The sequence below is a fragment of the Syngnathoides biaculeatus genome, chromosome 3 (genome assembly GCF_019802595.1).
Source record: "Syngnathoides biaculeatus isolate LvHL_M chromosome 3, ASM1980259v1, whole genome shotgun sequence".
Classification (NCBI taxonomy): domain Eukaryota; kingdom Metazoa; phylum Chordata; class Actinopteri; order Syngnathiformes; family Syngnathidae; genus Syngnathoides; species Syngnathoides biaculeatus.
Genome location: NC_084642.1, coordinates 25,009,685 through 25,026,143, shown reverse-complemented (window position 1 = coordinate 25,026,143; position 16,459 = coordinate 25,009,685). Strand labels below are relative to the sequence as shown.

Sequence of the window (16,459 nt, the reverse complement as noted above, 5' to 3'; positions counted from 1 at the left end):
TATTTGGTAAATAAAATAATTTGTTCACACAAATTATCTTTGATTTTATTCTACATAGTCTGTCTTGCTGTGAGTAAATATGTACCACATTGTGTTTGTAAGGTTTATTATCGCTTAATAAGGGGAATTGCCATCATCAATAAGGGGAGCAAGTGGCCGAGGTTGACAGGTATGCCTTCTTGGGAAAAAAAAATGGATGAGCGCTACCAGAGACTCTTTTAGGAGGTGAACTGAGCGGGTGAAGACCAATTGGTTGAAAGACTTCTGTAGGTGTTTATTTTTTTTCATTCAGGCCCCCGCTATGCGACGTTACACAAGGGTCAAAATGAGGATTGAAGCATACGAAGAAGCAAAATGTCCACACTTGGCAGCCAAACTGTCCTCACCAAACTTCTGTTGCACAATCGATGCATGTCATCTCAATAAAAATTGATATACAGTTCAGCTATATATGTATTTTAAATATAGCTCTATATAAATAAAACTAGCTCAAAGACTGCAACCAGGTTGGCATTGTGAATGAGAACCAGTACCCTAATCCTAACCCTGAACTAATAAGTGGGATGGAAACACAAACCACATGGGCCACACTGTGCCCTTTTGCTACCAGAAACGTAAAGTGTCTGGGCTGGATGGTGGAAAAGCCCCTATTGTGTCTTATGTTTATATATGCAACCATGTCGTTTCCTATGTGTTCCAAGGTCAATCTACTGTCACAAGTCATGGATGTAGTCAGTACACATGGGTGAAGATTCATGCAAGATCCATTAAGGTGTCAAACTCATTTTTATTCACCCCATACCATTATAATGGTTTCCTCAGAAGTCACAGATTGTGTACTGGTAAATTTGCATTACCGTATTGTACTTTGCTCCGGGTTGTCTGGCTCGATCTTGCTTTTACTCACCTTGTAATACCACATCAATCCATCGGATGGCAGTATATTTTGACTACAGTATAGTACTGTAGCAACCAAAAGACAAGGAGTGGAAAATTCCTCCTTAAAATATTATGCAACAAATAATAAATGTACAAAGTACACGACACAAAAGTAAGAATGCTCGGAGTCACTGAAGTCAAGTGAGTAGTAAGGAAAGGGTTACAAATCTACCCAGGAAACAAAGATGAGTTTCCAGGCCTTCACTTGGAGGACGTGCATATGTTTTATGTTAACTATGGAGGAATTGCCAATTGGAAAAGGGAGAAAAAGACAAGCTGCCCGCCGTCGTGTATTTCTTGCCAAAAAAAAATGGCGTTCGCAGACTGTTTGGGAGCGCTCGAAAACTGTCGGCGAGTGAGCTTTCCTAAGTATGTGCCGTTTGCGAGGGGCGGAGACAAAGCTCCTCCGCATCCACAAGGAGCTTAAGCAGCCGCGCGAAGCTGCCTCAGTGCGGGCTTGGGGCTACAGCTACCCGGACCGCGAGCCCCAAGTGGACGCTAGCTAACAATAGACGGCGCCCTCTGGGCCGTGATGGGCGCTACTCGGTAGGCGTGTTGTTTTGTTTATGTGTTGTGACACTCACCAGACGTGACTGTGTGAGGAAACAAGTGACCCGCCTCGTAGAGTTCCAAGTGGAGCGACAAGTCGGAAACAGCCCCTGGGTGTCGACCTCCTTACCCCGGTGAACTCGGCTATCGCCTCCCGGCGGAGCGGCCGTGGGCAGTGGACCTTTCTGCTCGTTTTCCCCGTCGCCATGGAACACGTTGGACTTGTCGGCGCCGCATAAAGACGGCCGGCGTAGTTTGAGACACATTTGTTTAGTTGGACGTCACGAGCCCTTCGGCACCGCCAGAAACCACCATGAGGAACACGGAGGAGGCGGAGGGCTTGGACGGGGAGGCCTCCAACACCTCCATGATCTCCGGGGCCAGCAGCCCCTACCAGCCTACGACCGAACCAGTCCACGCGAGGAGCTTTTTGGGAGCCGTTCGGTGCAATGTGGACTACCTCAAGTCTTACTTAGGTCTATTCAAGGTAGTCGAAGTGGTAAGTTGTGTTTTACTGCCTGACAAACAATGAAAATACTCCCCAAAGTGTTCATAATGAGTAATGACGTACCATGAGTCCACAAATTAGCAAGTAACATATGGTCGCCGCCGATTTACACTAACCCAGTTGCTGCTCAAGTGATTGATTCAATTCATTAATGTACCGATGAGCACACGCTATCAGTACATTACCAACATTGTATTTAGTTTGCGTTTTCAAGATGTTGGTGGACGGTATGACGATGAATCGTACAATTCTCTTCAGGATTAACCTGTTTCTAATATTGCTTTATGGAAGTGTTTAATTTAAATTGAGTTCGTGCACCTGTCTGAATGCAATAACGCATCTGAACATCCAGATTGTGATCAATTTCTTGATGTCTGTTGCCCCATTCTATTGTCCACATAAGCAGTTTGAAGGAATCCAAGAGTCACATGAGACAGCGCTATATGGATTGAAAAGAAGCCTCTAGAAAACGCTCGAGTCTTCACAATCTCAATTGTGCATCATCTCCTGTGTCGACAGTGTTGAATGTATTTCTTGTCCAAGTAGCCAGTATCAACTTCGGAAGCCTGTATCTACAGTCTATTTAACCTGCATGCTTATTTGAAAATATGAAAAGGGATTTTCTTTTGAACAATTCCAGCACGATATTGCTGAGCACAAACAAGGTCTCTAAATGCACGGTTGGATGAGTTTGGTGTGGAAGACCTTGAGAATCCTGACCTCTCCAACAAATTCCAATGGGTGATTCGAACTACAACAGGAATGTGGTCCACCCCTTCCAGGCTTCACAAAACACTGCTTTGCTGTATTAATGGACAAAAAAAGTTAACCACAACCAAACAAAACTGGAGTCCATATTCTCTTCCATTTGTGTTTCCTGGAGGCTTCTTTCATTACGTGGTGTAATAAAATGTTTTTTTTTGTTGTTTTTTTTTTTTTTTTTTTTAAGTGGACCACCTGTGAATCTCGTGGAATATAAATTAGCTATCGTAACAAAAAAAATCTGCTTGCAATTAAAACAAGCCAAATGCATCATTGTAAGCATTTTCTGTGCCCTCTTTACAAGGATTCTATATTCTGGATGGTTTGGTCTTCTGCTTCAATGCAAATATTTCAGTATAAGCGAGTCATTAAGTGTATCCCCTTTCCAAACAAGGACAGTTGAACGCCATCCAAGTTCGCATTTGGTATGTTAGCAGAAGCCTGCAAGTCTCACCGCCAGATGTTTTTTCTTCCTTAGCCGGCAGTTTTACCGCTTCATTCTGTAAATGCTTTTACTTGGTCCCAAATGGGGTCATGTAATTATATTCTGTGCCCAATGAAGGTTAAAATAAAGGAAATGGAGGACAAGTCATTGATGCTCAAACTATGAACTCGGTTAGTGCTGAGAGGTCGTAGATGTATTGATAGCTTTCACTATGTACTGCTTACTGCAAAAACTCATCTTCCAAGTATGAATAGTTGTACATGCTTTTGCTGGAGATGTACTGACAGACCGACAGACTGTACTGCATCGACAGACCACAAACTGTACCACCCAACCCCCCCTCCTACCACCACCTTCTGTCACATGAAACCTGACCATGTTTTGTCTTGAACAAAGCTTAGCCGCTCCCCATTCCCTGTTGTGAAAAACAGTACACTAATCGTTCGCCTTCCCAGCACTTTTCAAAACTTTTGTGACAAATCATACTGAAATATTCTGCTGAGGTGCTCAAGATGTAATGAACTTTCCAGATGGTCCCAAATGTCCGTGAGCACTTCCTGCTGAGAGAGAGACACTGCGGTCGATTATTTATTCATCTCTGTGAGGGAAAAATAATTTTGTGAAAGCATGGGGGTGGGGGTGGCGTGGGGTGATGCATGCCATGAACCCCACATCCACCTTATCCTCTGTGGTGAAATATAACCTCCACTCAGGCTAGCAGTGGTTTCCAGTGCACAGACTGTGGGGTTGCTGCTCAAGCACTCTCACAGTACCATTTTTTGCCATTCTTTTTTTTTCCATGCACAGGAAGGCTTGCAGTTTTTGCAGTATTTGCATTTTAACAGTGGCAAAAAAAAAAAACAACTACTTTGGTGTCTAAAATAATAACAATCTTGTCACATAAGTAGTGAAAGGGAGGTTTTGTGTGATTATGCATTTGCACAGACAGTAAAAGAGTGAAGAAGAACATCTAATCATGACTTAGAAGATGATCTATCATGGAGCTTTTGTGGCTCCTTCTCAACCGCCTGTTTGGTAGCTCGACACCTATCACTTTTGGGGTAGTAATGGTATTTGCATTTGATGACTTGGACTCTTGTTTGGGTAGAACCTTTTTTGGTTGTAGTGGGCAAAAACTATCCAGATCTATACTTTTGATAAGTTGTGGTGGTTGTTGTTAGTATTGCTTGTATTCTTACCCCCAGCCAATCTCTGTTAAACATTCAACACGAGTTCATTGTTCTCCAATGTCGGACGTAGTTTAGGTGGGGTTGTTACTGTGGTGTTTTGCTTCGTTCTGTCGAGATTCTGGGTTTTGGATCCCACTCACCCAGCCGACAATCTGCATGCGGTTTTGCAGGACCTTCAATGGGAAAAGAACACCAAAGTAACGGAATTCGTCCCATAGTGTGGTATGTTGATGACTTGCTGGCGGAAGGCGTCCATTCGGGCTGCTATGAGTGGACTCGTGAGATGGGTTCATGACCTCACGTCTATTCCTAGGATAATCTCTCCATCATTGGGAAAGCCCAGAAATTCTGAACAAACATTCACCATTGGTGCCTGTTTGAGTCCCCTTAATGCTGAAAACCTCTGCATGCTATTTTTATCCTGCGTTGCATTTCAGCATTGTTTTTTCTCTCCAAGATCAAACTCCAAAACTGTATCAGTCAACACTAGTGTGGGAATTCTACAGTAAGACTAAGCTTAGTTTCACAGCAAAACCGTGTGTCACCTTTAGGTGTACTGTGCAAACATTTCCTTAATAATAAATATAATGGTCAATCAATAGCCAATTAATACAGGTATAAACAGTAACATGATCAACTAATAAGTGTGTGGGAAACATCAAGAATGTGTAACTTTTATAAAGAATGTCAACCCAGCAGTTTTTCCCCAAAAGGCATCAGGCCAACCTTATGTATCAAAATTCAGCAGTATTCCCACATAAAAATAATTCTTAATGTTTCACCACAGACGTATTTAATATTCTGGGCACTGTGCATATGGTCTCCATTGTATCAATATTAATGATTATTGTTTTATTCCGTACCAGGATTTTGCCCATCGCTTGCTCGCTATGTTTACAACTGTTTACCTTGCCTATGATCCATTTCTTTCTAGGTCCTGTCAATGATCGGGTTTATCTGCATCGAAACCATCATGATGTGTTCCCCGTGCAGTGGCGTCTACTTCTTTGAGTTTGTCAGCTGTACTGCCTTTGTGGTCACAGGCACACTCCTGCTGATTTTCTCTCTCAACCTGCATACCAAGGTGCCTCACATCAACTGGAACCTAATGGTTAGTATGCAATTTATCGCTGGTGCCGCAGGAACCAAACCGTTGCATGCTGTACTGGGGCCATCGTACATCAGGATATTTGTATGTTCTGCTTTTAGCAAACTGTGATGTTGAGTATAATCATGCTACATTGAGTGACATGCATTCTGTTAGCACATTATGCTTCATCTGCTTTTGTTTTACCTGGTAATCCATTTTCAAACCCCCTTTATGGATATTTGCAGCACATCAGCTGTGTTTATTTTGGATACTTCTGCATCCAGAAGAACCTCATTGCAGTGATATTTGCAGTGAAATACTGGCCCACAAATTTTACAACATATAACTGTGGTCTTAGATGGTAAAATACATCATGGAATATGCTTTTGTATGACACCAGATAGCAACGTCTGAGTGCCTGTGTTGGCATGTTTTTTCTCACATCCTCAAAACATACCTCTCAGGTTCTACTGTGTGTGTGAATGGCTGCTTATACAGTACTGTACAGTATGTGCCAGGACTCGACTGAGGAAAACCAATGGAGTATGGAAAATAGATGGATGGGCTCGTGTCACCACCGTGATTGATTGGTTATCATACCATTGCAATTAGAAGCTACCCCCCGACCCAACACACATACACCCTCCACACACACTTGTACAAGAAAAGGCAAAAGAGAAAATAGGAGTGTTGTTGTGGCTTTGTGACCTGTTGGCATACCTCACGTCAGTGTTAGTGTGGAATGATTTTTTTTAAACTTTTCTTTTGCAAAGTACATTATTCCCTTCCTCTTAAGAGAATAGCCACTATCTGACCTGTGATTGGAGTCTAAAGGGAACGTTCTTCAGATCCTGTAAAGAGTCTGAAGTTTGCTGGGAAGCCCTCGGGATCCAGTGTCACTAAAACAAGCAGTTTCAGCTGGAACTAAATGAGCTGTTTGGTTTTCTTGAAACTGCTTGCCTTTTGCTATTTGCCTATACACACAAGATGGTGTTGTCTGTGCAGCATGGAGTGGAAAATAGCTTCTAGCTATAATTCCAGAAGCCACACAGTTTACATGTCACAGTCAAGCAGTGAGCGTTCCAACTCGAGCTATCAGATTGCCTTATAGCTTCCATGGGATGCTATTATGCCTCAACCAAGGACAAATGGTATTCATTAGGGCTAAATATTTTTTTCTTTTTTTGTACTTGTTTAGTGACGCGTCAGATTGACTGCATTTAGAGAAATAGGTGGCCTAGCTCTGACCAGTAGCGTTCATACACATAATTTGAAATCCTCAGGTTTGAGGTTTTGTTTACATTCTGTCATTTCCTTTTTTCCTGCGGCTTACTGAGCCGTCTAGTTCTGGCTTAATAATCATAATTTATTCATTAACAGGCTGTCTTTTGTGTCCTTAAAGAGTTGACGTGTCCTTACTGGATTTGTTACTGTGCAATCTTTTATAGTAATGTTTTTTTTTTATATTATAGCTACACCTCTTTTGGGTTTTCATCCTCTTTGTTGGTAGCATCCTACCACTCCGACTTCCCCTTTGAGGCATGACTCCCTTAGGTTAGGCCCAGCAGGCAGGACAACCACAGATAGAGAGGGCCACCCCGCCCAGCCCTGCAGCACCAACCCCCGGGAATCCCCCCACATTCCATCCAGCACTGGGTGCGGGATGTGGACATACAAGACTCGTATCTCGTGTCATTGTTCTGAGTATATTATGATTGCCTATCCTCATTGTGTTTACGGTTCGTGCTTTGTCCTCTGTTGCCTCCTTTTCTCACCCCCCTCGAGAAACCTTGTTCTGATCGACTCTGGTATGCAATAAAATGCATTTAAAGACTAAGAAACCACAGCGGCAGCTTAAAAAGTTGACTGTGACACAGTTAAACTGTTCTGCCATTAAAGGGATGCAGATCCTCCTTTCTGCTTGACCCAACAGTTGAACAGGACAAAAAAAAAAAGTTCGTTGAGGAACTGCCTGAGGACTGGACTCAATCAGAGAGCCAGTGGTTTGGTCTGGTCTGGTCTTATTTAAGCTTTTACAGTGTCTGTTGGGCGAAAACATGGAATGTGTGAGACTGAACCGACCGGATGAGTAATGTGTTTGCGCCATCATGAGACACGACCTTCAAAAATTATACTTGATCCTGTTCAACTGTGTGTGCGTGTTGGGGGTGCGAGGATATGCCCAGTTTTGGTGCTGACTCGGCATGGTTTGGATTACGGCTTTCCATCCATCATTATGTGTCCTTATTAATGGTTTACTGATGAACCCACCCTGGTGTGACATTATTGTGAATCATTTCCCTTAAAAGATGTATGCGAGTGACCACTTGTCATTGCAGTTGTGCGAATCTTTTGTGTCATATGACAAAAAAAAGCATGTCAGTGATAATTGAAATCATGCAGGCAACCCCCAACACCGAGCACGGGATGGCATCATTAACCCCAAACTGTGTTAAACACATAAAGGAAGTAAGGATTTCTTTGATCTCCCTTTGGGGGTGGCTTTTGTCAGAACTATGAGGCGTTCACTCATTTTAAACCATGTACTTAGTTTATAACTGTGCTATAATGAAGGAACAGGGGTGCAATCTGAGTGGTTATTATAGCAAGCCAAATTGTTCTATTTTTTTCCCTTCTGTTGCAGTCAAAACAATTTGTATGATGTTTTTGTGTGTTCCTATAGGATTTGGGGAACACGGCAGCTAGCACCTTCCTCTTCTTCTTGTCAGCGCTCGTGCTCGCGTGCATAAACCACAACAGTGGAGCTGAAATAGCCGCAGTGGTGAGTAAGTTGGGCTCAGGCTGATTGTCGTACACACGGTGAAATGTCATGCAAATATATTTGTTCCCTTTACAACTAAACATACTCCACATATTACAAAAGCAAATTAGTGAGATGTTAAGTAAGTACAATGATCAACTCAATTGATTCTGAATTGAAAGCTATACATGTATAAAGTACTGTGATACCTGTAATGAAATGGTACAATGGGTAACAACTAAAATAACAATAAAACCAGTGGATCATAAATGGTTAAAAAAAAGGGAATCCCAACTTATTTGTGCTTGATAATAATTTCTAATAGTATAAAGCAATGGGTGGATATCAAAGTTAAAAGAATATTTCATTATTTCCCCTACGTTATATTGTTTGGACAATTTATAAAAGCTACAGTTGAAGAGAGTATAGAGTTGGCAAGGTATACGGAGTCATTTGTGTGATTATAATATACTTGTAGTATTGAGCACATTATTGGGGGTGGGAGGTACTAAAAAATGCAATGTAGTACTATTTTAGTACCGGTACAATGTGCCACTGTAGTTCATGGTACTGTGGACAGGCTTTACACGATGAGGATTTTTGGGGCCAATCACCAATCAGGGAGTTTAAAGAAAAACAATAAGTGATCACTGATCCGATCACAAGATGGACCAATAAGTATTTAAATGAGGTGTTCTTTTATTGTATTCACAGGTGTACTTAATTGGTCAAAATAATATATATTTACAATAAATAATGTGTCTATTTTATGCTAATGAGTCACAGTGACAGACAGAAAAAAATACAGTAATCTTCTACTAGATGGCAGTAAGTACATACAGCAATGAATGTAGTATCTAGTTTTTGTGACACTTTTATTTGTTGGTGTTCCGTGAGATTTTTCACTTGTAAAGTGTGTTCCTTGTCTCCAAAGAGGTTGGAATTCACTGCTTTGGTCAGATTATGTGTCCAGTTCAGCAGAACGGCAGCATGTTTACGCTCAACCACAAGTGTTAGCACAAGTTAGCTAGGCTACATAACATTTTGTTGTTGGCTTGAGAGTATTAAAATTACGTGAACATACGTCAAGGAAGCCTTACACAAAGTCCTCTCCTGTTCTGAGCACCGGTGACTTACCAATACACGTCGTCGTCCCCACCCCCATTTTTTTTCGTATAATAGTTGGTGCGATCCAACTCCTGTCGTCATCCCCACAGTAACGAGTGTAGCCAGTCGCATTTGAGATGATAAGATAAAGCCGAATGATTGTAAAGAAACTGGATGTACTAGTCTGACATTGTGCAATCACGAGCGAGCACATTTGCTTTTCGTCTGATCTGCGCATTACGTGTCGTCTCTCTCAGCCGTCTTGTCTCTCCCACGCAGACGCTGGACTGATCGGGGCAGTACAAAGTTCATGAATACATAAATACATTGGCATATTTAAAGAGGACTCATAACTGGAAAGTTGCCTTTTAATACGAAGCAACAAATAAAAATAAAGACCAAGCTACAGCTTGTCACCATTCTCTATCAAAACAGTTATATGGAACATTAAATATTAGTGCTGCATGTATCAAAATGAACTTTCTGTTGTTTCATAAACAGTTTGGCACGTTTAACTTCCCACTAAAATGTGCATTGTTATTCACATCCCGTTTGCTTTTGTGTCCAGATCTTTGGCTTCCTGGCCACAGGTGTTTACGGCCTAAACACTTTCCTGGCGGTGAGGCGACGGCGGCGTGGCAACGGGACTCAGAGAGCGGCCCAAAGCAACGAGTACATGAGAGCGCGCACAGCCTCTCGTGGGGAAATGGAAGCACGGCCCGAACTTGCGTGATCTAAAAAAAAAAAAAAAAAAAAATTCACATGACTGGCAGCTGACTGAAGCTCAGCTCCTGTTGTGGAACCTCCGGCTCTGGTTCCTGCTCCCATTCCTCAGCCACAGATGTTTACCTGGAATCCAATATAAACATTCCACTATAAAGACGGATCACTGAAGTAATGGAATCACTAACGGTTCCATCCACATGTAAATCGAGGACGATGTCCACGGCGGTTGAAACAGGCTCACACAGCTGCACACACAAAAAGCGGTCCTTTCCTAATTTTTGATTTTTCCAAAGGTTGCATCTATCTCACTGTGAAGGAGTTTGGCTGAGCTGTTTGAGCGGCTTTTGTCTTCTCTGTCAGCGGTGATGCTAAACCGGCAACCAGTTACTACAGATCAGGAACACAGCTTGACTGTTCCTTTCTCTACTGACACCATCTGTTGCCCAGACAAGATTTGATCTAGTCTATTTAATCTGTAAAAAGCACTCGCGTTGATTTCTTCTTTGTCTCCATGAACTGCCTTTTAATCCGTGACGTTTAGCCACGAAAAGAACTTTGCTGCGTGCAATCAATAGTCTACTTTTAGCTCAAAATTTTTTTCTCTTTAGAACGTGAATTCTGTGCATGTCTGATTAGAAAAAAAAACATGGTTATTGCCTGTACAATTTTTCTCAATCCATTCCATTAATGTTAATTTGATGTCAACACTGTGAGCAAATAATATGAAGCAAGGATGTGTGATTGATTTGTTTTGTCTCCCTTTTGCACAAGTCAAATGCTTTAAAAGTGATGATGACATCTTGTTAAAACACACAGTCCAAGTCGGTAGCACGTGGTAGTGGGTGCTCTTAAATCTCTACTGCATCCAAGGTGTTGTTTCACCTTTTAACTTCTGACAACATTCGGATGACAATCAAGTGTGCTTCACTGTAAGCGATTCCATGTACTTGCTAGGTCTATTGTAGCTGGTTTGTGTAATGTTTTTGGGATTTGCTGCGTGGTCATTTTTTTAAAAACAGTTTTCAGTATTTTGGTTGACTTAATATTTTTTAAAAACCTACATTCTACCAATTTCTAACAACACCTAAGTCAGGTCTTGTTTCCTTGACACTCCATTAATGCATTTCGGGCAAACTGACCGAAAGTGAATGTACTATATACTTGTAGTCGACATTGCATAGTAGGCCGGGGTCAAAGAATTTGCTTGTAGACTGGATGTCTGTCTAGCGCCACCTTTTGGTCTTTTTCTCAAGTGTACTTCAGTAACCTGTGTGCACAGTACAGATCTGTGTACATATGACAGAAAAGAAATTTTTTTTTTATTCATGCACAACATATCAGTAATACACCAAAAATCTCTTCAGGTATTTATTATTCATTGCCTTCATGTATATTATTAAACTAATTGAACTAAAGACTGGGTGTATTCTTCATGGGTTTTTTTTTTTGCTGTGTAAATTGTTCGCTCATGACAGTTAATGAATGGAAAAAGTTGACTTTTCTTTTGTCATTTTTTTTTCTCACAATTATCTTTTAATCCAGATGATTATCTATTTTAAGAACCTGCGGAGTTTTGACAATTTGGCTTGAAAGTGACATCCGAAGCTTTGTGCTTGATTCAGTTAAAAAAAAAAAAAAAAACACCAACAGGACCTAGACTGAGAAAACCCCATTGAAGAATTTTATCACTGACAACAATTCATAGCCTCTATGTGGTTTAATTGTTTTTTTTTTTTTAATAATGTTATGAGACTGCATACCATTCATGTATACTTCTTAACCCATTTTAACTACAGCATTAAAACCAGGCTGGGGAAAATGAAGGGGTGTGTTAAATACAATTCAAACACTAATAATAAAATATACACAAGTACAGATTTGATAACTGGGAACAAAATCTTTTAATAAAGAACTGTTAATTATATATACACATTTTATATTGTCTTTGTAACAAAGCATGTTTAATAAATTATGTCAGTATTCAGACTTTTTTTTAATTTTTTTTTTTTAAGTGCAGATATTTTAGTAATTGTCAATCAATGTCCAGATGTAGATGGATCCCATTTTAGGATAACTTCACTGGAACGCGTTTGTTTGAGACCAACACATCTGCTGAGGAAAAGGAAAACAGGACAAAAAAAGTAATTCAATTAATTCAACAGTTGGTTGCATTTTTATACTGATGGTTTTGATCATTTATTTTAGTCTTCAATCCACCATAAGCGCTGATGATAGGGAAAAAAAAAAAAAAAAAAGTGAACATTGAGCTAAAACTTCTCTGAAGCAAATTACATCACAATGAATTGGGACGATATTCACAAACATCTCACAGCCTCACAAACACTAAGCCTGTGCCTCATCTATAGGGAAGGGAAAATAAGGAATTGTTTTGTTGGTTCCATCCATTAAATAAAATCAATCAAATAAATCAGGCGGCACAGTGGATCAGCTGGTAAAGCATTGGCACATGGAGACAGACAACTCACTCACAATCACACCCAGAGGCAATTTAGAGTGTCCAATTAATGTTGCATGTTTTTGGGATGTGGGAGGAAACCCACACAGGCACGGTGAGAACATGCAAACTCCACACAGGGAGGGTTGGCATCAAACCCGGGATCCCAGACTGTGAGGCCAACCCTTTCCAGCTGCTCCACCGTGCCGCCGGACTTACTCTATATTGTAATATAGTATATGGCACAGTACCCTTACCTGTATTATACTATTTGCGTGCGATCTTGATTGCAGAGTTTGTCAGCGCCTTCTTTGTCAGGCCAGGGGTGACTTCAGCAGGACGCTTGTTAGCAGAGGGGCTGTGCTCCAAAGTCTCCTCACACACTGATTTAAAAAAAAAAAAAAAAAATTATATATATATATATATATATATATATATATATATATATAAATATTTGACTGACAACAGCTCAATTGTGAGGAAAGGTAGAAAAAGTGGATAGAGTCATTTTTAACATCCGGCTCACAGGTTTGATTCCAAAAAGCGTTCAGTGAGCTTCAAGTTGATTCATTGTGCGGCAAAAGCGCAAAAAGGTTTGGTGCGATCACGTCTGGATGGACAGCCGATACCCGCACGACAATTTAGTGATGGGACCCACGACGTTAGTGCGTTAGTACTGTGTCAAGCATACAAGTGTGAAACTTTCGCTGCGGAATAGGCACGGATCATAGATAAATAAGGGGGGAGGGGGGGGGTCAACTGACCGATGCGGGAAATGTGTCGTTTGGATGTCCCACTCCGAATCGTGTTTATAAAGAAACAAATTGTGTTGACGTGGATTTGTTGGATGACGTTTTTGTTGTTGTGTTGTGGATTTTTGCTCGCCCTCATCTTGTTCCGCTGACTTCACGATTGTTGCAAGAAATTCTCCCATTTGGTATTATTTTGATCTTTTGATGCCAAATTAGGGAAATCTTTTTGTACTTGGAGCATTGTTTACTTTTCTGGTGAGAGGTTTTAATTGTTTTCAGATAAATTAACTTGATTTGATTGTATGTGAAGCATCGGCTCTGCTTCACACGTCAACGCTGAGGTGTTTTGAGCTCGGCATGACAAACAAGTGGCAGATACTTGTGTAAGTACCTCAGGGATCTTGAAATCCCTCCCCCCAAAAAATTGGAATTTTAAAAAGGTGGCACAGTGGAGCACCTGGAAAGCGTTGGCCTCACAGTTCTGAGGTCCCGGGTTCAATCCCAGCCCTCCGTGTGCGGAGTTTGCATGTTCTCGGCATGGCTGTGTGGGTTTCCTCCGGGCACTCCGCTTCCCTCCCACATCCCAGAAATATGGATTCATTGGACACTCTAAATTGCACTTAGGTGTGATTGTGAGTGCAGCTGTTTGTCTCTATGTGCCCTGCGATTGGCTGGCAACCAGTTCAGGGTGTACCCTGCTCCTGCCAGTTGACAGCTGGGATAGGCTCCAGCACTCCCAGTGACCCTTGTGTGGATAAGCAGCTGTAAAGATGGATGGATTTTTTTTTTTTTTTTTTTTTTAAACACAAAAGGTTTTGCATGGAAGTTTTTTCTAGGGCAGAGGAACTCAGGAGACATTAAATCGCCTTTGAGCAAAGACACTTCAAAAACTGAATAAACGAATCGATTTTTTTTGTCTATTTAGTATGACACTTGTTTCACAATATTCCATAAGTTTGATTTTATTGCAAATTTGGTATATTTCACACATTCACACAAGGTTTTGAGCAAATGTTAAAACTCTTTTCATAAACAACTACGGGAACAAATTGAGCTGGCGCGTGAATATTTCACGGCCTGACGTCATGTTTGCAGCATGTGCGCGTTTCTTTTCAACTGCGATTTTCGAACGATTGGAGCTGTCACTATTGAGCGAGCAACACTTTTTCGTGTGGTGTGTCAATGAACTTTTGTGGCGTCTTCATCCACATCGCAAGTCCAATCGTTCCCAACTTGAATACACGTGAGGGGAGGACTGTTGGCAGGCCGTTCATCAAAGGGTAACTTCCAAACGACACAACACCCTTTGGTGACCACATTCTAATCACGTTGAAAGTACTGCAACCGTGTCTGTTTTGTTATGACGAGAAGGCCGTGTTTTCTCAGATGGACGACGTAACATATTGGCGTTAAGCTAGCTCGAGTGGCGACATCCCCCCCCCCCCCCAATTAAGATGAGAGCACACCGCGTAGGAAGGCTTTCACCATACCATGCGTGTACGACGTACTTATATAATATACACACACATATATATTTACGTATACGACGTACCCAGCTCGGCAGAAGGGGACATGCTGCTGCCCACCGAGGATTCGTGGTAAAAGGCTGCGGTGCGCTCCACGCGCTCTTTCTCCCACAGCAGGCTGCCGGACAGCGGCGTCTCAGTCTGGAAGCTGAAATTCCAGCGCAGGGTGTCCTCCTGGATACTTTGGACGAGCTTGGTTTCCAACTCTCGCTCCATTCGCTCGCGGACCGCGGCGCCGAACAGGTCTCTGCGCACCGACTTTCGACAGACGACGGCGTCCATGTTCGCTATGCTCCACCAAAACCTTTCGCGATGGAATGTGCCGAGCTGCAATTAAGACGGCGCCAAGCATTCAAGTGGCGGGTGCAATTACGTCACAAAGAAGGGTTCCAGCCAATCGGCACGCTGGGTGCGGGGAACGTCAACGTCAGTATTCAAATTTGTCTTGATTGAAATCAATCGTTATTTCAAGTCTTTGAAATTGATGAAAGCTCAATTGATTATTGATATCCGTTTAGAACCTTTTAAAATGGAGTCTCACGAATGTATTCTATGCATAATTTTATTTTTGTAATTATTTTCCCTTAATGGATTTATGTTTGTTTTGTATGATGTAAGTGAACCAGATTGTTTGACTGATTTTATATATTTATCAATCCATTTTCTGATCCGCTTTTCCTCACGAAGGTCGCGCTCGCGGGATTGCTGGAGCCTTTCCTAGTAATATTGGACATTTATTGTAATTACTAATCCATACAAGTATTTCATCTGTGGTGGGTAGTCAGAAGCACTGACATTAAAATCTACGCTGTAATATTTGTCTCATCACATTTAATTTACGATTATTGTCTTCATTTCAATTTTTTCACCCATAGTGCTTCCAATATACATCCACGTATGATGGTTTTGTCATACAAGTGTCCAGTTTTGGCCATCTTTCCTCTGCTTAGTTGCCTCTGTGTAGAGCAAAAATATTGTTTATGTTGACAGTGCTGCTCACAGCGGTGCTCCTGGCTGAATGGCTACTTGGTGTGGGGGTGTGGTGTGTGCTCCATGGCTGTTCTCTGGGTCATCTCTCGTTTCCTTCCCTTGTCAGGCGTCCCTCTCTGCCTTCCTTTCCACCAAACTGGGGACACCGTCTCACCTTCTGGCTGGGCGGGGGACTGACTACATATTGGGTCTAGTGGGTTGGGGTGGGATGTCTTGCTCTACTGCTGGTGATGGGGCATGGTGGGGGCCTGGGTTGTTTTTTTTTTTTTTTGGGGGGGGGGGGGTAGGTGCCGTTGGGTCCCCGCTGCCCCCTCTGGATGGCCAATTCTCAGGACCCTCGGTGGGGCCTTTGAAACACTGCGTATCCCTTGGCGTGGAAGCTGTCCCGTCCACCGGGCTACTTTCAGGTGGACACCTGAGCCCGACCCATCCTCTTGATTGTGTGGGGTGGGATTCTCAGTGTTTGCACGCAGTGCAGTCACAGCATAACACTGTCAGTTACTGTGGGCGCGAAACTGTCGATTCACTTGCATGTTTCTGCAAACAGGAGTCACTGATGGTGTAGTGGTACACACGCCTGACTTTGATGCAGGCAGCATGGGATCGATTCCTGCTCAGTGACGGTGTCAATATCTGCCCTGTGACTCACTGGTGACCAG

The 16,459-nt window shown here is 42.1% G+C and overlaps 2 protein-coding genes across 5 annotated transcripts; one reads left to right on the top strand and one right to left on the bottom strand.

Moving 5' to 3' along the window:
- The first annotated feature begins 1,065 nt into the window (after positions 1-1,065).
- cmtm4 (CKLF-like MARVEL transmembrane domain containing 4) lies at positions 1,066-11,492 on the top strand. Its single transcript, XM_061814981.1, has 4 exons — positions 1,066-1,987; positions 5,328-5,504; positions 8,167-8,265; positions 9,920-11,492. Exons 1-4 carry the CDS (start codon positions 1,802-1,804, stop codon positions 10,082-10,084), a joined length of 627 nt encoding a protein of 208 aa, XP_061670965.1. The 5' UTR covers positions 1,066-1,801; the 3' UTR covers positions 10,085-11,492.
- On the bottom strand, positions 9,947-15,200 carry LOC133498304 (cyclin-dependent kinase inhibitor 1C-like). Of its 4 annotated transcripts, none has more exons than XM_061814984.1 (3): positions 14,837-15,200; positions 12,790-12,915; positions 9,947-10,085 (listed from the first exon to the last, which is right to left on the bottom strand). In XM_061814984.1, the coding sequence occupies exons 1-2, from the start codon at positions 15,090-15,092 to the stop codon at positions 12,800-12,802; spliced, it is 372 nt and encodes a 123-aa protein (XP_061670968.1). In that variant the 5' UTR covers positions 15,093-15,200; the 3' UTR covers positions 9,947-10,085; positions 12,790-12,799. The 4 variants fall into 4 exon arrangements, with proteins under 4 accessions (XP_061670968.1, XP_061670967.1, XP_061670966.1 ...); XM_061814983.1 differs by lacking the exon at positions 9,947-10,085 and adding an exon at positions 11,951-12,189; XM_061814982.1 differs by lacking the exon at positions 9,947-10,085 and adding an exon at positions 11,951-12,186 and having other exon boundaries at positions 14,837-15,199.
- Positions 15,201-16,459: the final 1,259 nt, after the last annotated feature.

Bases quoted from the DNA above. Each gene is read 5' to 3' on its own strand.
- cmtm4 (XM_061814981.1), top strand. From the start codon at position 1,802: ATGAGGAACACGGAGGAGGCGGAGGGCTTGGACGGGGAGGCCTCCAAC. The intron at 5,505-8,166 runs GTTAGTATGCAA...GTGTTCCTATAG, and splicing joins ACATCAACTGGAACCTAATG to GATTTGGGGAACACGGCAGC. The intron at 8,266-9,919 runs GTGAGTAAGTTG...TTTTGTGTCCAG, and splicing joins GAGCTGAAATAGCCGCAGTG to ATCTTTGGCTTCCTGGCCAC.
- LOC133498304 (XM_061814984.1), bottom strand. From the start codon at position 15,092: ATGGACGCCGTCGTCTGTCGAAAGTCGGTGCGCAGAGACCTGTTCGGC. The intron at 12,916-14,836 runs GTACGTCGTATA...TTTTTAAATCAG, and splicing joins GTCCCCTTCTGCCGAGCTGG to TGTGTGAGGAGACTTTGGAG.